At 41.7% G+C, this 24,579-nt stretch overlaps 1 protein-coding gene across 3 annotated transcripts in view; it reads left to right on the top strand.

The window, feature by feature from the left end:
* The first annotated feature begins 333 nt into the window (after positions 1-333).
* The window catches only part of SMAD1 (SMAD family member 1), a 43,142-nt gene continuing 18,896 nt past the window's right edge, over positions 334-24,579 (top strand). The window contains exons 1-3 of one of the 3 annotated variants that reach the window (XM_060246694.1): positions 657-726; positions 18,049-18,136; positions 18,590-19,186. In XM_060246694.1, coding sequence (XP_060102677.1) covers positions 18,787-19,186 — 400 coding nt within the window. In that variant the 5' untranslated portion in view covers positions 657-726; positions 18,049-18,136; positions 18,590-18,786. Of the gene's footprint in view, positions 961-18,048; positions 18,137-18,589; positions 19,187-24,579 lie in introns of all 3 variants that reach the window. The other 2 variants (XM_060246693.1, XM_060246695.1) reach the window with 2 other exon arrangements.

Here is a 24,579-nt window from a genome sequence, read left to right as displayed (position 1 = left end):
TTTTGTTATTTCCACGAGTTGGATTTTCTGTAAGACACGTTGGGGTAAATGGGTGTCTGCTCCTGCAACAAGTGTAATTTCCTAAAGCCATCCTATAAATAAAACACGCCAAGAGGGGCAAGGTCAGTGTACAAACTAGCCCTTTAATGATATAGCCATACGTAAATGACACTGGTCTTTGCTCCAAGTTCCAACACCTCTTTCCCAATGCAGTTTTACAAACTTATCTGTTTGCGCTTTAGTAAATAACGGGCTGATAAACATCGGAATCATGATCGGAACCTGTCACCTGCGCTCCGCGAGCCTATAAACCCAGAGATGAGTCTAACCTGCTCCAGCTCTCATCTTACGGGCCGGGAGGGAATCGGCTTCGGAGCTGCAAATCAATGGACTGCTGCCTAAACCGTGTCAAAGCTGCAGGGAATTGGAAACGACAACATGAAAGCCTTCCCGGGATGTTACGACCATTCGCAAATGGTTTCTGACACAGTTCCAAACCTCACCGCCAGCCGCCCGTCCCAGCAGCCGCGGCTGAGAAAGCCTTCTTGGGGCGGGCTTAGGGGGCAGAGCTAAAGGAACGCGGCAGCGAGCTTCCCCAGCCCAGCTCTGCATGCCTTCCTTGAGCGAGCGAGCGACCGGGGGCGGCCATTTGGAGAGGATCCCTAACTCGGCCGAGAGGGAGCGCGAGTGTGTGTATATATCTGTATGCGGCGTATTGGCAGTGGGGTAAGTGGAGGCTGGGTGGCTCCGACTTTCTGACGCCAGTGAGACCAGATCAATCCAGGCGCAGCGGCAGAGAGCGTGCGCGCACGGCTGCTTGGCGGCGGCAGGAATAGCGAGGGGGGGAGGGAGAAGCCGACCGGGAGGAGGGAAAGGGGTTCGCCCAGCAGCTGTGTCGGGTGCCTCGTTTGCCCGCTATTCTTCCCTCTTCCCCCCTCCCTCGGCCGCCACCTACGACCGGTAAGAACTTTGCTCTGCTCCCTTCCCCGAGAGTTGGCTGCTCTCGGAAGCTCTGCCCGCCTCCCGCCGCCGCTTGTTCGGGATCCTTTGAGGAGCCCCACTGGTGTGTGTCCTTGGGTGCGCGCGCGCTTTCCTTCGCTGGCCGGCCGGCCTGCCTGCCTGCCTTTTCTCCGGCCTTAACTTGCCTCCCTGGAGAGTGCAGGGCTGGTGCGGGGAGAGCCGAGCAAGACGGGAGGCTTTGTGTGTTGCTGGGAATGAGAGGGAGAGAGAGGCTGCTTTTCCCCAGCGTGATGGCGGCTGGAGCTGAGCTAGCTGGAGGGAAAAGCAGCTGGGGGGTTGCCGCTGTCTTAAAAAGTTTGCGGGTATGCAGAGTTCTTTGTCTCTTCTGAGCTTCCTGTGTGTAATTTTGCCCCATACGAAGCACAAGTGAAGAAATAAAGAATGTGTCTTCTGAGAGGGGAAGAAAAGAACCTTTTTGCCTCCCTCCCCACTCCCGGTCCGCAAAATATCACCAAATGTTGCCGGTGGGGGCATTCTCCAAGCATCCTGGCCCCTTTTGTGTTCAAGTCAAGCAAAAAAAAAATTGCCACGGTTTCCCCCCCTCTTTCGGCAGGATATGGCCAAGGCGAACTGACTTCTGCAGTAAAGTGACTTCTCCATTGAGTTTGCTCTTTTGAGGCCTTTTTAAATTTCTTGTTTTGTTAAGGTTTTATTCCCGTAATTTTAGAATCCCTCCCTCCCCCCGCTTTACAGTTCATACGACTAACTGCTCTTTTGAAATGTTATCCTAGCCGTGATCTACCCACTTATTGATAGTGTTTAGAAAGCCCCCCCTCTAATAGTCGAATATTTAATACCTGCACCCTTGATGGGAATTGGTGGGGCCTGCGATGACAAACCAGGGACAACAGTTTATGGCTGTTAATTGTTAATAGTTGATGAAGCTGCGTGTGGGCTGGTTTAGCAGTTCTCAGGAGCCTATGAATATGAATGACTGCTTTAATTTGAGGAGTGGCTGAAGAAACAACTGGTCTCTTATTGTGGCTTGGGGGGAAAGTTGCTTTCTGTGGAGACCATAATTTTGTGAACACTTCAGTTTATTTTCCCCCCAGTGTTTTTACTGTAGTAATCACTGGTTGAAGTTTGGCTGAAAGGACGATCTATAATCTCGTGGAAAAGAGGCTTTCAGTGGAAAAATTACCTTCCTGATTTTTTGGGGGGGGGAGGGGGAGGGGGGAGGGAGTGGATTTCCAAATCTAAAGTATATCATTCCTGAATATTAAAGCTGAGTTCAAAAGTATGTCCCAGGTGTATACTTGAATTATAGTTAGAGAAAAGAGAAACGGTGCATGTATACTTGAATTATAGCCAAAGAAATTTTAAATATCTCTTTAAACAACACTTGCATAAACAGAATCCAATTTTTCCCACTTCCATTGCTGTTGTTTGTGTTCTTTTATCACTATTTAGGTACTGGCACTTCACTGGCAGTGAAGATTTTAATTCTCAGCATCTGCTGTCTGGCTGCTGGGAAGTCACAAAACGATGTGAAAATAGATTTTAATATTTCATGCAATTGTGACCTGAAATTATTGCCTTGTTCTAGAAGCAGTGCTTGCATTCTCAGATATATAGAGGGGAGATGTCTGCTGAGAATTGTCCGGCTTACTCTAATTAGCATGACTGGTTGGTTGAAGAGCTTTTGGAAATTCTTACTGTTCTGAAGGCATACAAGGTCTCCACAAGGCTTTTTCTTTTTTAAGTCTCACAGTACTTCCTAGCCACCTCTTCAGATAAGATCACTTCAGTTCAAGGCCAGATTGGGTTACAAGGGTAATGATTTGTCCTTGCTTTAATTCTGACCCTTTCACCCCCTCCCCCATATGTAATGAAATTCTGCAGTGTTCCCTTGTACTTGTGTGTGTGTTTTAAATGTGTATCCTTGGAAGTTCTGATGACTCAGACTCTTCTGGGGAGTGTTTTGATAGGCATAGATAATGTCAATTCTAGCAAATAACACCAGTGCTGGCAAAACTTTTGAGTAGCGTGTGCGAAATCTGTCTCAAAGAATGAAGGCTGAAGTTGTGCATTTTAAAAATGCTTCATTTATCTCTCTGCTTCTGTACTTCAGTTCATGCGCATTGCCACCATTCTCAAGTTGTGCTTTTAATAATGCCACACCCCTCCAGCTACTATGGGAGAAGATGCTTCCTCCATCTGCCCACTTTGGATGGTGGCCAGTATTGCCCTGCGACTATACTTGGGATGTTTCATGCAGGTACTTCCAGGCATGTCCCACCAATATTTCCTTCACAGTTCTTTCTTAGGCAAAGGCATGAGAAAGCTTTGAGATTTTTTAAAAAATTAAAAGCTCTTTATTGATGTGCACTCCAGTAGTGGCTTACATGTGTTCCTTCTTTCAAGGGAGAAACCCAATTCCCCCACCCTCCAGCATCAGTTGGGGAAGGGGTGGACAGATGTAACTTCTTAGAATTGAAGAGACTGAGGAAGGTTTCCTCTCACATTTCTTTGCAGGCAGAAGTGTTAAAAATGTGAAAGCCATCCCAAATGTGTACAGCTCTTGAAGGAAATGGTGAACCAAGGTCTAAAAGCAGTTTGAGCCCCAGGCATCTTTTCACCAGTGAATTAAGCCCAGGAAGATTGAAATGCAGTTGCAAATCCACTTTGTTGTTCAGACATAGTTGAGCTGAACAGAAGTGCATTTAAAACTGCGTTTTGTGTCTTTCACAATGTGCACCAATACACAGCAAGGCTCAAAAGTACTTTGAGTAGCATGTGTGAAATTTGTCTCTTTCACAGAATGAAGGCATGAATCTTAAACAATGATGACCATTGCTAAATGAATCTCTCTCTGCACTTCTGCTTAATGTATGTAAACAGAAGGTAAGATCAGCCTAGGGAGTAAGTAAGCTTGAATTAAGCTGTGTTGGCAATGCAGTAGCCCCTGCTGTCAAGTATAAGTGGTATCTTTTGGTGTGTAATCCTGCAAGGCTAATGGAGGCACTATCTCGGCTTTATAAATAATGTAGGCTGTGTATAATGTGGATTCCCTAGAGACTGCAGAGAGCATCATTACTAGCCTTTCCAACCTGCTGTAGATCTCAAATTGACTTACAGCACTACAATGCAAAATGATACATCAGGATGACATGAAGGGTCAGCCTGTGAGCTTGTTAGTGCAGTCATCATAATTAAATATATGATGAAAGTAAGTATTTGAACCACTTCACCATATTCTTCCTTTGTGGGTAGGACAGATGTGATTGGCAGAAAGTAGTTTTGAAGGCAAATGTTGCTTTTCTTTCCAATTAAGCATCTTTTTCATCAGTTCTCAAAATTTAAATTAATAAATGAGTAAATAGGAGTAAAGAGTGTTGACAGGCAAAGGCAGATAAATATGTTTATTTTAGATAACTGTGCTGTTCAATAAATTAACATCTAAAGCAAAGTAAAATCTGAGAAATCCGAGATTTCAGGAGACCATAAAATTCTTAGTGCCACTTAGTATTAGGTCTTTGTACTTACAGTTAGACGATGGAAGAACGCAGTTATAAGTCTCTTTATCAGTTATGATATTTAAGAGATGGCCTTGGGCAAATAACTTAGCCCACAAAGTTGCTATGTAGTTGAAATGTTGTTTTTGAGTTCCTTGGAGTAAGGTTAGGATACAATTGTAGACATTCTTCTAATGAAAACCATGTTGTCACCAGACTAGCCTTTCCAGTTAATTCACATTACAAATACAACAAACTTTTTGGCAACTGTAGTAAGCATAGTATTTACAGGGTCCTGTTCCATGCATGAATATATACGGTGGCAGATTTTTGGGCCTGTGGATTTTCTACTAAGCAAGTCAGTCTGAATTGCAGCAGTGTTAGCCCACTACAAATTAGATTTATAAAGGAGTGGAAAGGGGTAAGCTTGATTGTAAAGGGATACTGGAATGTTCAGGGCCTGTAAGTTCAGTTTAATTGGGGTATGTGCCTTTCAACTTGGTCTGAAGGAGAAAGTAACCATGCTGAAGGGTGGGTGACAAATCTTATTGTATGAAATGATTTTGTAGTAGTCTCTCTAGTAATTACACACCCAAACATTATTCTTGATCAGCTGCTGAGTTGGAAGGAATGAAAAGATGCCTAATCTTCCTTTCAGAAAATGTTACTTTCCATATACGCATCTGTGGAATCCAAGGCATACTGTGAAACATACAATGGGAAGGAATTTTCATAGAAAATTGGGTCCATAGTAGGACAATGAATGTTACTGCTTATAATAGCACTTAGAATTTTGACAATAGATTTTCTATGAAAAGGATTCTGTTGAAAATGGGAGTACAACCTGGAAGTATTGATTAACTAAAAGTAAGGGTCTATTAAGAAAAGATAGAAAAATCTCAGTGCTATACATCTAATGCAGATTTATACACAGTCTGAATTTACTGCCATACAGGATCAGATAGTGCTTATGGAGACTGATAGCAAACCTTCCAAAAGACCATTACAGAGAAGTCTCAGTTGACTTATCAGTACAATGTAGCTGTATTACCTTGCTATTCAAACTTGGCACAAACCAGTGGATTAAAGTATAGTTGGATATTAGATATAAGAATCCATTTCAGTATGTACTTTGACTTTCTCAGGGCTGCTTAGCGCTGCTCTGTTTTGCTCATTTTCTGTGAAAGGGCACTCTGTGGTTGAGAATGCTTACAAATTTACCTTAAAACAGAAGTTAATGCAGTTCTCCTGCAGTGAAAGCCTGAGCATTGTGTATATACTCCAGCTTAAGCTGATTTAGGCCCTTAGCTTTGTCCCTCCTCCCATACTTCAAGTATGCTGTCTCTTTTGTTATTGAATTTTTAAAATTCATAATTGTACTGCTGGCACCTCTTTTTAGAAGCTGTAGGGAGAGGTATTGGTGACAGCATGGAAGATCTAGTAAATCAGTGTTCTGTAAATTTGAGTTCTGTTGTAAACCGGCTGAATCAGACTTCATTGATCCTGGAGGAGAGATTGTACATATGACCCAAATGCTTGAATTAACACAGTGATCCAGTTCTGTATACCTTCTGTGAATGTAATGTTTCCTTTGTAATGCACTGAGTTTTAGAGTTAAAACTTTTGCTCTGAATGCCTAGAATAATGTGGTTTAGATGTTATTACTATAACACCTGTGCCAGATACATACAGGTGAGATTGGAGGAGATAGTGTTTGTCAGGCCTTATGATCTGGGGGTGGGGGACACCACTGTAAATAGTATCTCACTGTTAAAGAACCTGCAGTGGCATCCCCTGGTGTGTTGAGAAAACTGTACCTTGTATGGTGTCTAGACTTTATAAATCCCTAAATGAACTGGGAGTCATATCTCTGGATAGAGAAAATCCTGTCTATTTTATCATGTACCAAGCATATGCAGAAAAATGAATACGAAGGTGTTCTTAGTGGTTGTCTACAGCTGATGGCACTGCAAGACATCTTTTGTTTGGGTTTATGTTTGCTGCACAAGGTTAAACAATGACTTGAATCTTCTAAGTTTCAGAACTATAAACATTTTGTAGCTTGGGAGATAATTTGAATAGTAAACTGTTATCATGTTCTTTAATATCTTTACTATCAATGTATATGCCAAAGAGTTCAGTAGAACTAGGGATGGTTTCAGAAATGAAAATGAGTGTGAAGTTCTACACTCTTCCTTTGTACCAAATATTAAATCAACTTATTATTGGAATTTGCTTATATACAATCCTGATCTCTGGCTTATGAATTAATTTTCAGTTCTCTGCTTGAATCTGAAGCCGGCCTTAAGATTCTTTCTTGCATTTATAGCAGCTCTGTATGAGAGAATGAGAGGAAGAGGTATTTGTTAATCTAACTGAAAATGGCATTTTTGTGCCTATCTTACAGCTTTTTCAGACAGGTAGTACATGGAGAAACTGGGCTCTTCAGCAAGTGTTCTAAATTTAAGTTGGAGGACTTCGGTTGTGAATTTGATTAATGAGGAGTAGAATATACAAGCTTCACCTTGCTTCCACTTTGTGTGCAGTAAAAGGCACCTTAAGTTTCCAAAATGCAACTAAAAAACTTAGAAGCAAATTGAAACAAGTCTGTTCCTTAGTCCTTGGCACATAAAGGGAAGTTAACCTACTCTGCTTTAGAGAAACCCAGCTTGTGCATGCAAATGGCTGCGCGCTTAGCAGCATTCCACATATCTGGGACAAGACGATTCCCACCAAGAATATTGAGTCTAATCATTATAGATCATCCTTGCTGTAACTCTTTCCTTCTCAATAACTACAAAGCAAAATAACTGTTTGCTGTGGAAACAAACTGTATAAATCTATACAGATGCTTTGCTAATTACATGGGCAAAATACATGCAGTCTCCATGCTAATATAGTTCTGGAAGAATACAAGTCACGGCACAACTCAGTCCAGTGCCAGCTTGTAAGATGTATTGCTGTCTAACTTAATGCTCATACGAAGTCAGACTTCTGCTATCAAACACAGCAGTTCCCCCTCTCCAAGCAGCATGTTTCTAGTTTTCTTCCCAAAGATCATGTAGCTAGGGCTCTGCTGAACTTGGAAACTTTTTGGGATAAATAATACGCTTCTGAAGAATCTAGAAGGTTCCCTGAAATGCCTGGGTTCTCACTGGGGTTTTTTTTTTTGGGGGGGGGGGGCAGGGTGCTGTTTGCAGACCTTGTTCTCTCAGATGACCTCTGCTGCAGAATTCCTTCTTCTGATCTATAGATTGTGCCCCTCCCTTCCAGCATCCTTCTTGTTTTCCTATAGGGAAGATCATGTGCCATATGATCTGCATTGCACCCTGCACACTTCTTTCCCATTATGTGAACAACTCTCTCCCCCTCCCCCACTTTAGTGCTCCCCTTCCCTGAAATTGTCAAAAGTCAAGGGGGGGGGGGAATATTGTCCTTATCTCATCAAATGTTAGCACAAGTGGTTCTCACATCAAGGCTAGAAAAATTCCAGGTGCTTCAGTGCCTAGAACAATGAACCTATTACTTTTTGCTGTTGTTTCTGTGCCAAGCTGATCCTCCGGTTTCATCATCTCTTTGGTTCCTGGGAATATGATGAAAGTTCTCAGCTCTGGTCAATAATTCCTAGCAAAGTGATCACTCCCTACTATAATTCCTCAGCCAAACAACAGCTGAGTCCCTAAACAATCCTGTGCAAAGCCGCAGAGTTAAAGAAAAGCATTAGAAGTTCTTTACTCTAAACATTGTGGTAAATCTGAAAGATTCGTATAAATATTTGATTAGCAGTCCTACCTTAGCAATGCTTGTTTCTTTTAAGAGGCAAATGCCACCTGTTGTATCTATGTTGTATCTCTTTCCACTTCTGACATTTGAAATCTGGCTTAATTGTTGCTATTTTAAGTGAGAACTTAATATGATGGTGGGAACATTCTTTTTACTGAATGAAAGTGCTAGGAAATATTAACTTATATCTGTTGGGTGCTAACGAATATGCTTCTTGATTTTTTAAAGGTAACCTTTGCACTTTATTTACTGCATAGCTGTGGACTGCTTTTTTTTTTTAAGGTTTACCTCTTACTTAGAACAGAGCATATTTGCCTAAGAGGTTCAAATATTAATAAATGGGTTATTTAAATTATGGTAGATTTTGGCTCCAAAATAAAGGCAAAATGATCATCAGAAATGGTTGATATGTAATACAGTTATGCTTTAGCTAATGTTAACATTGAAAATGGGATATGAGAGAGTACAGATCATTGCCTGAAATAATACTATCTCTGTCCATTCCTTTCCCTGTTACTGCAGCTTCTGCAGTTTGTGTTCATGCCTAGGCCAGCCTCCCTCACCATTCCTTTTATCTTATTACCCCATTCCATTTAGACTGTTTTCACAACCTTCCCCCTGGCAGTCATGTGCTTCATGAGGAAGATATTTTCATTGGTACACAGCTCTTATGGTAAGAAAGGGAATGAGGAGACTACAGTATTTCCTTTAAAAGAAAGTCAACTTGGGGCAGGGCTGCTCATACCAAACAATTTGAAGGAAAACAGACAAGCTTCCATTGGAGACGCTTCTACTGGAAAAGTTCACCATGGATTCCAGCTGGCTTCCATGTGGGAAAGATGCCTGAGCCATTCTGAAACAGCTGCGTGCCTTATGAAGAGCTGTTGTGGAGTGCTCAGATGCTGGACGGAAGGGTAGAGCAAGCTCCTGCCCCATTCCCACAGCTGTAGCGAGGATGATGGTGGATGTGGCTCAGTCCTTGCTCTGCCTAGAAATGGAACACAATCCTTCATATGTATATATGGGTGGAGGGGACTTAAAGCCCTGATCACTTGTATGCATATGAAAGCCAGTGTAAACTGGCCTCAAACGCATCCAAGCTACTCTACTAGATTTCCCTACCACATTCTTGCTATTTCCCCATGATCAAGGTAATGTTTTGTGGTGTCAGCCTGATGTGAATATTTCAATCTTGCTGCTTTTCTGAACTTCCAAAAGTAGATTTCCAGAGTTGTGATGAGTTACCAGTGACAAATGATTGTCTCCCCTCCCTGCTCACCTGTGAAGGAAGCTCCACCTTCCTTGTGCTGTGAACTGTAAAGGGAAATGACTTTGCAGTTGATAAAGAAATAAAATTCCCTGCCCTTCCTAAAGGGGGAATTCAACAATTGGGAGAGTGGCATGGGACCATGTGTTGGTTTGTAAAAGGATATGGCTTGTAAAGATGTTTCCTTTGATGCCTGTGATGAATATGGATGTATTTCCGTTGCAGAAGGTCCTGATGAAATTATGCAATTACAGCTGACCAGGCAGATCTAAATATAGACAGAAAAGTCTGCTATCCTGCCTTTGTGTATGTTAACACACCCACCCAGTGCGTAAAACTGCCTTTAGAAAACAGGTGTTTGTACCAGTTACTGTAGGGAGTGGCACTGGATCTCTAAGGAACAACAAAACCACTCAGTGACTACATTTATGTATGTTTTTCTGAAGGGTATTAAAAACAGAGAGAAACCCTTCCTGAGAATATTGGAAGGTGTGATATGGATGGGTTTCTCCGCTTTTTTGAAGGAGGGAGGAAATGAAGACACTTTTAATCCTAAACTTATTTTACTGTTTTAAGAATACAAAATGCATCATTCATAACTTGTTAGTATATCAGATTGTATCATTTGATCTATTAATAATATTAAGAAATATGAGTGCCTTGATTTTTGTTAAAGCAGTATGGTTAGTATTGTCAATGAAGAGTGCCTCAAATTGCTGTGTGGTATGTTACCAAAGGGCATATATCTGGGATTTGCCTTCTCAGAAGCAGAAAAAAACAAAACAAATTTAAAACAGAAAACATAAATGTAGTAAATAAAGGGAGGTTTGTTTGGGCTTAAAACTATCTGTAGTCGCCGTACTGAGGACTTTCAGTAGGTTTGAATAATTAAACTAGACAAAACTGAAAAACTGACATGCTCAGGGATTATCATTATTATTGCACATTGTTTTATTTAAAGATTTTATAGTACCTAGTTTTCAGTACTTTGAGTAAAACTTGCCTAAATTGGCTGTGAACATAATCTATGGCATTTTAAATGTGATAAATGTCCTAAATCCCATTCAGAAGAACCCTGGTTAAAGTGCTTTGTGGAGTACAAAGGGTTGAACTCTTAATCTGAGTTATCAAGCCTCTACACCAGAGAACTCTTTTGATTCAGGACCTTAGAAAAGTCCTATATGGTCTGGGCCCAACACGCCTAGAGGGCTGTTTACACCCTTATTAATCTTTCCAACAACTGTGGCTATCTTTGAAGGCCCTGTTTCAGGTGCCCCTGCCTTGTGAGATTAGTAAAGTGGCAACTAGGGAGAGAGCTTTCTTGGTTGTGGCAGCAGAGCTCTGGAACTCTCTCCCCGGGAAGATCCTTCTGTCTCCTTCTGTTGCCATTAGGGGTGTGCCAGTTTTTTTTCTCGATATTCTTTGGTTCAGCTCTATCAGCTCTGAAAAAAATTTGGGATTCCTGAAAAAAACCTGAATCCCAATACTAGTAAAGTATCTGGATCTGGGATTTTCCTCATATCCTGATTTTTTCCTCCCATGTTCAATAGAACTGAACTGAAAAAAGCAGAGGCAAAGCCATTTAAAACATCTCAGAGGTGGCTCAGCTGGGTCTGTTTTGGGTGGTCTGCCTAAAAGAGCTCACGGAGAAGTTGATTTCTCTCCGTGGGCTCAGCTGGGGGTTTGCTGGGCAGTCTGGTCTAAACTGGTCTGTCCAGCAGAGCCCATCCAGGAGCTGATTCTTCAGGGAGAAATCTTCCTGCAGGCTCTGCTGGGGCTTTTCTAGTTGTCATCTTCTGCTAGGGGGTGAAGACTTTTTGTTTTGTTTGGCATTCCTGCCATGATCCCTGCTTTCTGACCCATGCTGAAATTGCTGTATTTATATTTTTGTACATATTTTAGCTGCATTTTAAGTTGTTCAGTTAGAGGGGCCAATTTTAATGGTTTTGAAATGTGAGTTTTAGCATGCATTTTCTAATTCATTAGCTGTCTTGGTGCCACCTTGGTGACCTTTATGACAGAAGAAAGGTCGGATATAAATTTAGTAAAATAAAATAAATAGAAATGCCCTGTAACTGATGCTGCCTATAACAACTCAATTTGGGCTGTATTAAGAGTCGGTGATCCCACAACGTAATAATGCCTTTTTAAAATTCCAAGTATTCTTGTTCTTAGAATAATAGATTGTGTCCTAGTGCAGATAGTAAGAAAAGGACAAAGTTGTGATACTTATTAAGTTGTGATACTTATTGAAATATATCTAAATAACTTGATAGGGCTCTTCTCTCATCAGCCAAGTCTTCCGCTCCATGACAGTTGGCATCATATGTTGAAATAAGATTAGAGACTCCCTTGAATTACCTGCACCCTTTGATACCAATTTGTGATTCAGCTTGACTTTAGAAGTATAAAATCATTTTTGTTTCTTAGATGGGTCCACTTATTTAGGAAAAGGGGACTAATGTGCCATCTACAGACTTGTGGAAATTGTTCTGTGTATTTCCAACTGATAAGAGTACCTTGTGTACAGAGTAATACAGGAAATGATGTATTGTAGGAACCAAAAGTAGCAGAAAGGAATGTACTGGCAGAAACTCAGTAGTAAGGTAGCACTTTTAAGGTTTTTGGAAATGAGAAGTTACACCAGGTTCTCTAATTTAACACTGTTAATTGGGGAGTATAACCTCAGAATATTACAAAGAAAATGTCTGGCTCATGGCACCTTTTTTTAAAAATGGAATCCTATAAAAGCTATCCAAAGTGTACATAGATTCTAAGTCATAACACAAACAAATAGTAAAGTAGCCACATACACACACAACATATAATCACTACAAAAACTGGTATAATCTACAAATTACAGACATTCCCAGCATTGAACTCAGTTACACTTATAGTTTGCTTTGGAAGAAGTGTGATGAGAGGCATGTTTAGAAATAATTATAGCTATGGTTAATCTGTCCTGGATGGATAATACTGGCTCTTTCCAAATAAGGAGATGCAGATGTCCACTATCTTTAGTTATCATATAGCCACTTCTGATTCTGCAAAGAAGGAGTCATGAGTATATCTGGACAGCAGTAGCAATGATTGGAGTACCTGTAGGTTGATTCACAAATGTTTGTTGTCTTCATTGGTACAAGCTTATCTGTGTTTGAGGGTTCATGGCCAACAACGACTGTCGTTCTGCACATAGTGTAAGCTTATCCCATGTGCAACATACTGTTTAGGAGAGGATTATTTAGCATCTCCATACTGAGAAGGGTGGGGAAATGAGACACATTTATAGATGCCATACTCCCTGTTGTTTTTCTGTGTGAGCTGTCTTGTTCTTGCATCCCCATTTGAATGGTTTAGGGAGCAATGTGAGTCGACATAATACCCTTCCATTTTTTGGCAACAGGCAGTAAGATACTGCTTTGCTCTGCAATAGAGATGGAATTAAATTTCAACTTGCTTTTAATGGATTTCCACATATGAGGGTACTCAAGACTGAAATTACTGAAATGTATTATTATTAGCACCAAACTGTTTTTAGAATGTTTTAATTGTTTTATTGTAAGATTTTAATTAATGTTTAACCTGTAAATGCTTTTACTGTTGTGAGCCGCCCTGAGCCTGCTTCGGCAGCGAGGGTGGGATATAAATCCAATAAAATAAATAAATAAAATAATTGGTAAGGTAGTTGGATGGCCTGCCATAAAATAGTATGTTGAAAGGCAGGACATATTGCATAGTTCCTAAAGTTTAGCCTTCTTTAAGGTTGGCTGCTGAGTCTTTGGTGGTCTTGCTGCCGGTTTGTAAAATAAGGAACATACTTACTGTAACTGTTATCTGAAGACGAATACAGGTAGTAGAGGTGTAGCCCTGTGGGTTTGGTCCTTTGTTGGCGTTTAGGAGGGAAAGGTACTTTGTTCCTGTGGGGAAACCATAGGACAGTCCTAAAGAGGGGTGGGGGGGAGAGAATCATGAAGGAAAAGGGAGTTCTTTACTTTACTTTATTTGATTTATATCCTGCCCTCCTCACTGAAGCAGGCTTAGGACGGGTAATAGTTCTGAGCGTAGTTCTATGCTCTGAGTTCTGAGAAGAAAAAAAGATCTCTGAGGAGAAAAAGGGGCAACAGAAGTCATCTGGGTCTGAGGGCAGAAAAGAGAGTGGCCTGAGAAGGGACCTCAGGAGATCTGCAGCTTTCAGAGATCTGCAGCACCACAGAAGCCGGAAGAATAGCAGCACCCCTACCACCACAGCCACTACCCCTACCACCACAGCCACCACAGCCAAAGCACTACAGGCAGATTGTGAGAGAGACCTGAGAAGGCCCCAAAGAGAGAAAAAGTAAAAGACTCTAATCTTTGTTTTTAGTTCCAACTCCCTATTCTGTTGTCTGAGTTTGAGTTTGTAAATGGGTGTGTTGTTTTCATTCTCCATCGCTCTTTGTTGAATTAAACCCTACTTCTGTTCGGTTACATTGTGTGTCAAGCTTTCCATTCATGACAGCTAGCTTGGCAGAGGGAAAATGCTGCATATGAAGCAGTTGTCTTATCCATAACTTTTAATTATGATTCCAGTTCCCCCCTTCAAAAGGCTGGTTGAAATAGCTGATCAAGTGTGGTGTTAATACTGGATGGATTTCCTGTGAGAACAATTATAATTCAGTTAAAACATGCTAATTTCCAATTGCATTGGGCATTTATTTTAGTCAGGTATACCTTATATAATTTTATATTCCTTTTAAAAATTGTTATTAATTTTAGGAAATGTTATATGACTGCTTATATGATGGGTAACTTTGTTTACTGTGAGGTTATAAGCCATGTAACTTCGCAATGTATTCCTCTACCCCCCACCCCTCTTTTAAAAAAATCCAGTGCTGCTTTTCCTTCTGCCTTTCCCTAGTCTGATCCCACCCCAGAAAACCTAGCACTTTTCCATTGTGTTCTTTCTTGAGAGACTAAGGGCCAAAATGTTTCACAGCAAACTTTTTTGGGGAGGAGGTTCCCATCATCTCTGGTTGCACCTTGTCTGTAGACAGCCTTCAAGGCTTGTTGGCCATTTCTTAGTTCATGTCACAAGGGCACCTGGTCTATTCAACTGCTTGCTTTGGATTCAAGAAATGGCTTTTTATGCAGCTTGGAGCCTGGTGTTGCCCTGTTGGTCAAGTGCTGATGTTGTTTTTGGTGATCTCTTTGTTGGTGGAGTCCAGTATGAGTCTCTAGAGGACCATGCTGAGCTTCTCATCAGTTTCAATAATATAAAACAACTGAAAACACAGTCTAAATTCAGAGACTCTAACTCAGCAATAGTGAATGCTATTGCAGCTTTGGGAAAGCGTTATGACTTTCACCATTATATTCTGCCTTTGTAACCCACTGTCTGCATTAAGGCATGTCATACCTAGTTATTTTTGTTGTTGTTTTGCATTGTTTTTCCAGTTACATAATCCTAGTCTTACCACATTGTTTATTGGCAGTCCTTGGTATTTGATTGAACCATGTTTAAATTCTGTAATCTGCCTTGTGTCTCAATAGTTATAAATGAAGCCAGGAAGTGAAAGGAGGCAGTTAGTAGGCAGTCAGTTTACAAACAAAAAAGGGCATTTTCCTTTTAATTTTGTGAAAATAAAAGTTAAATATTAATTTGAGACATCTGCAAATTGCAGAGCTTGGATAAGGAGTATAACAGTAGCATTACAGGGCACAGAGAATGTTCTCTTAGTAGTATGTTAGACAGAATCTTCTGGAACCAGAACCATCCATCTCTTTTAGCCTTATGGGTATCTTGTGATATTGATTAGGCCAGCGTTTCCCATTGGCAGGGTCGCGACCTTTCACCAGGCCACAGAAGCCTCAATGCCGGGTTGCCAGGGGCGGCCCGACTGCCCTCTCCCCTCTTGCACTCCAGCCCATGCCCCCCATGCCACCACCTATGACTGTAGCACTCTCTGAGTGTTCCCCAGGTGGAGGACACAGAGAGCACTACAGAGACTGCACGCTGACCAGAAGCCCTCCCCCGCCCCTCTCTGATGTTCAGAAACATCAGAGAGGGGCAGGGAAAGCTCCTGGCCAGTGCACGATCTCAGTATTGCTTCCTAAGTGTCTTCTGCCCGGAGGACGCTCAGGGCTTGATACTGAGACTTGAGCACCAGCCAGGCATGCTCCCCCACTCCTCTCTGATGTTCGGAAACAGAGCGGGACGGGGAAAACTCCTGACCAGTGTTTCCTGTCTCCCAGCTCCACCCCACACTTTCCTGGCTCCACCCCAAAATTTTAGTGGGCCATGAAGGCGACGTGTAAAAATAACCGGGCCATGGGGGGGAAAGTTTGGGAAACCCTGCGTTAGGCTATGAGAGAATTTCTGGCCCAGGTCAAGATCTAATGTGGTGGATTCTTGGCAAGAATCTGGCAAGTGGCAGTCACTAGATCAGACATGTTAAATATATGACTGGGGGCAAGAACCAGCCTGTCAAGGGCTCTTGTTCAGTCCTCAAGCAACTGAGGGAAACTAATCCAAATGTGGACCAGACTGGTCTATGGTAGGGCATTATACCCCCTGCTGAAGTACCTCCTTTCCCCAAACGTGGGCCCTCTCCAGGGTCTTCCCCCAGATCTCCAGGGATATCCCAACCCAGAGATGGCAACCGGAAGGGGTGAGGAGGGCTGGTTTGACCCCAAGCTCTGTGCTACCAGTCCTCTTGGAGGCTACCTGCTGCCCTTAGCCACCAGGTTGGGATGCGCTGCCTGCTGACTCCTCTGGCCAGAGCCCATTGGGCTGTTGCCTCTGTTGCAGGGGTTGCTGGAAAGATGGCTGGCTGCTCATGTACTGCAGGCAGAATCTCTTTGGTCCTACCTCCCTGAGCCCAGCCAAGTGACTTCCTACAAGCAGGCAGCCTGGGAAAAGTGCCTGTGGGCAGAGGTGCCTGCTGAAAGCCGCTAGGTGATTCATCAAATGTGCCCACTTACGTAAGTATGTGAACAGAGCCACTGGCTGGACCAGGCGCACTGTATGCTGCAGTGCAGGCAAGAGAGAAAAGCCTGGTGCTTATGTAAGGGGTGCAATGCATGCAAAATACCAAGGGTCGGGGGCAGAGGAGTCTGCTAACTTGCTGACTGAAATGCTCATGGCTCCTCTCCTGCCTTCCTCCCTTAGCAGCATGGGGAGGGTTAAGTAAGAGGCAAAGCAGAAACTCACATTTGCTCCCTGGGTTCCTTGCTCACAAGCCCTGCCTTTTGTAACACTCTGAATGGAAGCAGGGGGGCAGGGGTGAGGCAAAGGCCAGGAATTAAGAAAAGCGTGCTGGGTTTGCACAAGGCAGAGGCAGGCGCTGAATGTGCATCTATGCACTTGCTCTTGGAGAGTAATATTTTGGGTGGTTGGATGATACTGTGAAGCGAGCAGGAAATCAAAGTCTGCAAAAGGCAATTAAACTGGAGCTGGCATCTTTGGAGAGTGGCTCCGCTTGAAGATTGCTTATGGTGCTGGGGAGCATCGCAGTTCCCCTTGTGGTTCAAGCTTGTTGCTGAATTTGAGACTTTGACATGGAGGTTTGGGAGTGTGTAGCTGCATCACCCCCCTCCTCTTTCCAAAGCCTTTTGACCATAGCAGTTTCTTTACAGCAAGGGCTTGTTGCGTTCCCCTGATTGATGCCATTTGGCCACCTGTCTTTGGTTGCTGCACTTGCAGCAACAGAATGCAGCACTTCATGCTCCAGCTCATCAAAAACTTCTGAAATGTGTTAGTCTTTAAAGAGCTACAAGAGCCTCTGGTTGTTGCACTTTGTTTGTCAGGCAATAGCTCTCTGTGCTGTGCAAAATTTCTTGTGCTTATCAGGTAAAGGATAGTTAGGTGCTGAGGAGGGATGTGGGTCACTGTCAGTGGTAAAATATCTCCAGTACCTGGCGTTACATTTTATAGCACACGTGGCCAGGCCCAACAAAGTGACATTAATTTCAGACCTGACCCTTATTACAAATGAATCTGACACGTCTGCATAGCCCATCAGAAACGGATCAATATGATCCAGCAGCAGACTATGACTGTGCTCCCCTGCTGACATAGATATTCTTGTAGATGACTGGATTCCTGTTATGATTAAACCAACTAGTATTTACATTGTTTCTTTTTTAAATAGTGAAGTTTTATTTTATATACTTTTATGTCTTTCTTTAAGGAGCTCAGGATAGTGCACATTGTTTTGCATTCTTTTTATCTTCCCTAAGGGGGAGGGAAAAGAGAGACTCTCCCCCCCTCCTCCTCCTCCCTTTCTCCAATCAAATCTGTAGTGTTTGAGACGGACAGACTCTAATCTTGAACCAGGTTTGATTCCCCCATGGCTGCACTTGAAGCCTGCTAGGTGACCTTGGACCAGTCACAGTTCTCTCAGAACTCTCTCAGCCCCACCTACTTCACAAGATGTTTGTTGTGGGGAAAGGAAGGAAAGGCCACAAAGTCACTTTGAGACTTCTTAAGGTAGAGAAAAGCAGGGTATAAAAATCAACTCTTCTACTATTTTTTTTTAACTGAAGGTGCTGGTGATTGGACCAAGGACCTTCTGCATGCAAAACAGATGCTCTTCCACTGATCTACTGCCCTAACTAAAGGATTATATCAAAGGTGGTGTTCCATGTGGTCAGTCAATCTGACCTGTTTCATTCCGTTGCATGTTTTTAACTCTAGTGGTAACAATCTGATCGTAGAACAACTAGAAACTGGTAATATTAAAGAGCTGGTTAGCTGCATACAGGCACTTCATGAAATTCAGTGTCTTAATGGCTGTAAAGATGGATGGAAAAATAAATCTTGCAACCTTTAGTGCCTTCTCTAATAAATGTAGGTCATGAGAAACAGGCTTCATCTTAACAGGAAGTGTTCTGACTCATGAATGAAATGAAAAGTGGCTCTTCCAGACAAACACCTAAGATGTCTTCCTGGAATTTTATAATAAACAAAGATGACCTGACAAATTTTGAATTCTTTGGACTCTGTCAATAGCCTTACTAGTATGTTAAATTATATTTATTTGAAGATAACGTATCTTTGCTTTTCTGCACTCTTATACTTCTGCAGATGCCTGACTTGGATTCAGAAACCAGAGGACCAGAGCTCACAGCTGCCAAGCTGGCATGTTAATTTCAGCTTCTCAAGACCTTGGGATAAGAAAGCTTAAAGGAATAGTATAAACTTGAGCAGGACTGTTGGTGCAAGTGCTGGTAGGATTTACCCTTTAGAACTTGTGTGGGAAGTACTTTTTCTGACAAATCGCCATGAACGTGACAAGCTTGTTTTCCTTCACAAGCCCAGCTGTTAAAAGGCTGCTGGGGTGGAAGCAGGGGGATGAGGAGGAGAAATGGGCAGAGAAAGCTGTTGATGCCCTGGTTAAAAAACTGAAGAAGAAAAAAGGAGCAATGGAAGAGTTGGAGAAAGCATTAAGCTGTCCAGGTCAACCCAGCAACTGTGTTACAATCCCGCGTTCATTAGACGGTAGACTTCAGGTTTCTCATCGGAAGGGGCTTCCCCATGTAATTTATTGTCGTGTGTGGCGCTGGCCAGACCTGCAGAGCCATCATGAACTTAAACCACTGGAATGTTGTGAGTTTCCCTTTGGTTCAAAGCAGAAGGAAGTCTGCATCAATCCCTATCATTACAAGCGGGTGGAAAGTCCTGGTAGGTACCTTCATTATATTTTTCCTATTGTTTTTTTTCTGCCCATGCATATCTTTTTCAATAGCTGGGCTACAATAATGTTTTAAGATGATGAAACTGTTAAAAAAGTTAGATCTATAATTCAGTGGGCTGTAAAAACTGGTTAGGTGAAAGTAGGGTTTTGTTTTCCTAGTTCTGCTACTGAACTGTTATAAGAGCATAGCTCACTCCTCTTATGTCTGCTTAAATTTTCAGATAAACTTCAGGTACTTGGAAGATAAACTCTGTTGTGCTTCAGGGCCTGTAGTCCCAAATGTAGTCAAGACTGTGTGTTGGATATATCTTGTTTGTGTGTTGAATGCTACATATTTCCTTTTCAGTAATTAGTTTGGTTAGTAATGAGCACTTCCCTGTCAGAACGGAAATGAAAATAAACATGCAGTGGTGTATGTCCCTCACCAATGCATTCTACTGAGACATGAAGTAAATGTAAATGTCTTGGATGACATAATTAATTATATAGCATGCATCCATATTGGTGTCTGGATAGCTGATGTTAAAGCTTGTGTGTCAGTTTTTCAGCAGAGAACTTTTAAACGTCTGTACTTGCCTATCCCATTTTGGGAAAACCAGCCCCAAAACAAGACAGTTGGTCTGAAGTCTTGTATGGAGCAAAGACTAGATCATTCTTATGTTCACATGGTTCTAGATTTTAGTACACACGTGGTGGTTATTAACCTACAATATAGAAGATGGGGAGGGAATGGATTCCATAGCTGTGCTCTATTGGAAGATAGGGGATGGAAAAGAAAATGCTAGTCTTGAAAAGGGGGGCGGGGGGGAAGAGGTGTATATGAATGCTACTCTCCATGGATCCAGCCATGTTTAGGGGGTTGCTTGGTAGTCTGATAGAACAATTCTACCCTAAAACTGAGGTGGCCAAGATCCATACTTATGTTTTAGGAAATAATACTTCAGGCCATTTCCACGTGAGTTTTCTGTTCCTGGTTCAATACAGTTGCAAAGTGGGGTTTTTTGGTTCCCCACAGCATCATGGTGTTAGGGTTTCCCTAGCTCATCTTTGATCTTAAACCTACTTTGCTCAAAAAATTTGGGAACAACATAGATGGGTGCTGTGTGGGTGGGAAAATTCAGATTTTCTGGCCCATATATCCATTTTTGCCCACCACCTCTGGGGGCCCCTCTCTCTTTATATATTTTATAAATTGCACTAGAGTAGCACTATACTGTTGTCACAATAAATGGAACAGGTTCTCTGCTTTCATTTAAAAATATGGTTCTTTTGTCCCTTCCCTTGTGGAGATATAAGAAGAAAAATATCTTTTTGAAAAAGGCTTGGGACTTACCTTAAAAAAAAAAGATAAAGAAACAAAAGCTGAATATTCAGAGAGCCTGTCCCACCTATTATAATGATATATCAATATTGTAGTAGTGTGTTTTTTTTAAAAAAATCAAAAGTCCTGGTGGTTCATGGGAGAGAGGGTGGCCACTGCACGGGTACCAGGGCAGGGAAACTGCTGAGAAACCTGTCATGTGGAAGCTGTTCCCACCATGCTTAATGTGTAGCTATACCAGCAGCAAGAAAACCCTCCAAGCCTCTCCCAATGTGGAAACCTTCTTAGAAGGGTCAGAAGATCCGTTCATCAAAAAGTGCAATGTAGAATGAGGACGGTTGGCTGTGGAAGAAGGGCAGAAGTAAATCAGCAGTTCAGAACTTCGAGGCTTTGTTAACATACTTCCTGGTAGACTACTGCATACATGTGGTCATCAGAGGAGGAAGACGTGCTAGGGGAAGCTTTTTCATCATCTGGCAAACACTCTGACACAATTGTCGGAAAGCAGTTCCTTCTGCTGACATGTCTGTGGGGGCTCTGGATAATCGTAACAGTTAGCTATTTGTCATTGTACTGTGTACACAATAGCATTGCAGTTTAAAAACTGTCAAATGTAGGTTGCTGACTTCAGATAAATGTTAAACCTGCTGTTCTGCTTATCTGGTTCTAGTAAAACAAATGAATGGTTTTTCCAAGCATGGTGATGTACTATGGAGCTCAGTCATTCTCTGCCTTTTTCTGGAGTAGAGTTCTGGCCACCTCCTTTGTGTTACATATCAAAGGTTTCCCAGTCATCACTTGGCCATCTTTCACCCTGTAAGACACTGGACTAATCTTTAATTTTTACAAATGTCTCCTAAATGTTTAGAAATTCTGCTGCATGTACTTGGAGTTTCAGCCATCTCTTTCCAGGCTTCCTTAGTGTCTATATTTTTTTAAAAAAATAAAAGGTAATTGAAAAGGTAATATAAGCCTTCTCCCTCCCTTGGGTTCTCAAGACACCAAGAAGAGAATATTTTTGCATCTTGGAACCAAATGGGAAGAAACTTAAATTGGAAAAACTAAAGTATTGTGAAATTTGGTGGAATACTGCTTGTTAATTGGATTCCTCAGGAGGGGACCAAGGTGACTTGTATCAACACTCACTACAGTAATAAACTGTATTAATTAAATATAAAATCCCTGTAAGATACATCTTTATGATACAGCTGATTTTTTAAGCTTCTAACTAATACATTATTTAGAAGTGTGTCCATGCATACTTTCAAAAGGCAGAAAAGAGTAGACTTCCTTAGGACTTCTAGGGCAACCCAGTAATAGTGCTGGGACCACTGTTTACAGATGTTGACAACTTAACCTGTAGCTGTTCTCACCACCTTGGAAGGTGTTGGTGAAGTGCAGATTTCATACATGCAAAAATCCAGGTGGTGAAGCAAGGTGCAATAGTAGAAATTTCTACTTTCCATTGATGTTTTTTACATAATCTTGCACACTGTTACACTTTTTGCACATACACCCCCTGAACAATAGGAAGGTGGGCACTGATGCCATCTTTGAGGACTGATGCTGCCATCTTTGAGAATTCTAGTTTTAAGATACTCAGAGGAGTGACAAAGTGAATCCATTTCAAAGACCTGACTGAGTCTGTTTTCAGTCATAGTTTATTCTTGAACTGTTAAGCAGAATACAAAATAGAAAATGTCTTGCTCTGTTGAGATATGAACAGGCATTTGTATTTGTTGTCCCCAAGTAGTAGTCTAATTTAATTTAAAATTACCTGTGCTATTGCAAAGTAGTATTTTTGAAGCAAAAGAATCAGCAAATCTTAACAAAAGTGCCTTTCTCTAGCACCCCCCCTAAGTACACTGTTTGCACAAGATCTGTCACTTGCACACAAACTGTGCTACCTTACTTCAGATTAAATAACTAACTCAAGGTACAATGAGGGGTGTGAAGAAATTTCCATCTTCCTGATTTGTTTTTTAAAAACTTGTCCTTCAGTAGTATGTTCAGTAGATGGCTGGTGTACTTTGTGCCTGATAACTTTTGATAACAAACTATGCTGTAGTACAGCTGGGTCATTTCCTGACTTTCCTTTGGCATGCCGGGCAATGGGCACAGGAAAACCTTTTTAGAATGCAGGCTGCATTCTTCGTAATTGGCTACAGCATTGCAAGGTAGGAGTAAATGTACATCTGAATGGACAATGAGGGCAAAGACACCAGCATGTGACATTATTTCGGGGGTAAACAGCCTTTCCTAACTCTTCCACTTTCCTGTTATACTTCAGGTCAGTCCTGTCAAGATGCGAGATTCTTTGTTACACTAACGTAGCTTTCAAATCTGGTGAAAAAGTTAGTACACCCCCCCTCCGATGCAGCTGCTAAAATCCTAGTAGAATTGGAAGCTGGTGAAGAAAATATTGAACGTCTTTATAATAAAAGCTATATAATGTTCCTCTATGCAGCCTGGCTGATGTACACTGCATCATCTGCTTCTGCACCTGGAAGAATGGTGATGAACATTCCGTGGTCTGTTTGACCCAAAGGGCAAGGCAATACTTAAAGCCCAGAGGGAGTAGAATAGGCCAGCTGTGAGCTAGTCTCCTGTTCTGCCAGCATTATTTTTGGAAGGGGGTAGACCTGGTGGGAGATAAACAGGATGATCCAATGAAGGAAAAGGGGGGGGGGGGAGATACCTGTAGTTCCCTAATGGCAGTGGAAATGCCTCTTCAATGAATGGCAGGACAAAGAAGACATCAGCTTTAAAACTGGAAGCCTTAAAATATTTGGTGAGAATTCCCTTATTTAGGAAGAATTATTAGTGGTAACCAGGGCTTTTTTTTCTTTTTTACAGGAACGCACTGTTCCGGCTGGCTTGGTGTCAGGGGGTGTGACCTAGTATGCAAATAAGTTCCTGGGGTGCTTTTTCTATTAAAAAAGCCCAATGTGAAACAATGGTGATGTCAGGATGTGTGGCCTAATATGCAAATAAATTCCTGCTGGGCTTTTTTCTTTAAAAAAAGCCCTGGTGATAATCAAAATGGGTAACAAAGTGGCAACACAGTATATTACAGACCAAAATCAACACCACTGTGTATATAAACAATAAAGAATTTATAAACCTGAAGAGTCTTTTCTTATTTTCCAAAGATACCTTGCACAAGCTCATCCTAAGGGGTGCCTTTTGTGAATGTTAGAAGTCTTAGTTTTGATGTCAAAAGATTGAATTTGCAGAATGGCTCTGTGATCAAGCATTTCTGCGAAATGTGACCCATAAAGTCGACAGGCACATAAGGAAAAGACTGGAGCCTTTAGAGCCATTATTCTAGGGGACTTGGATTTGCTTCAACAATAAGAAGGACTATGAATTTACGCTCTAAAAGGAAGTTTCAACAAGGAACTTCTCTATAAAAATTGTATGGAGCAGTGATGATATTTGTGTTGTGGAATCCTCCCCCTTTGGAAAAATTTTCTGTACTGTGTATAAGGTATCTTTGGAAAATAAGAAAAGACTCTTCAGGTTTATAATTTTTTTATTGTTTGTACACACAGTGGTGTTGATTCTGGTGTTAAGGCAGAAGATGATTGCCTTAATTAAATTTCCCTTTCCAAAATTCAGATATTTCCTGAACAGGCATGCAGGCTTTTAAACAAAATCATACCGACTTTAAAGTCTCAACAGCTCACAACCATAATAATAATACAGTAACAAAAAGGGGGTATTGTCTCAGAGACAAATTTTCAGTTTGGTGTTCTCTGAACCAAAGTAGGACCACTTATTTGAAGGCTAATCCTCTATCCTATACACATTTAGTTATAAATATGACCCATTGAAAAAAGGGGTTTATAATGATCTAGACATACATAAGGCTATGCTGAGAACTTTACATAAGCAACAGTTGGTAATTAAAGGGCCAAATGTTTCTTTGCAGGCCTTGAATTCAGCAGGAGCTCACAGGAGCACAGCTCCTAAACCTTTCTGAGATTCCCCCTCTTTCTCCCCATCTACCTACCTTGTCTATTGAATAGTAGGTGCATCTGCATAACAATCCCTGGA

The sequence above is a fragment of the Heteronotia binoei genome, chromosome 9 (assembly GCF_032191835.1).
Source record: "Heteronotia binoei isolate CCM8104 ecotype False Entrance Well chromosome 9, APGP_CSIRO_Hbin_v1, whole genome shotgun sequence".
Classification (NCBI taxonomy): domain Eukaryota; kingdom Metazoa; phylum Chordata; class Lepidosauria; order Squamata; family Gekkonidae; genus Heteronotia; species Heteronotia binoei.
The sequence above is the reverse complement of the archived record's forward strand: the minus strand, read 5'-3'. Positions and strand labels throughout refer to the sequence as shown.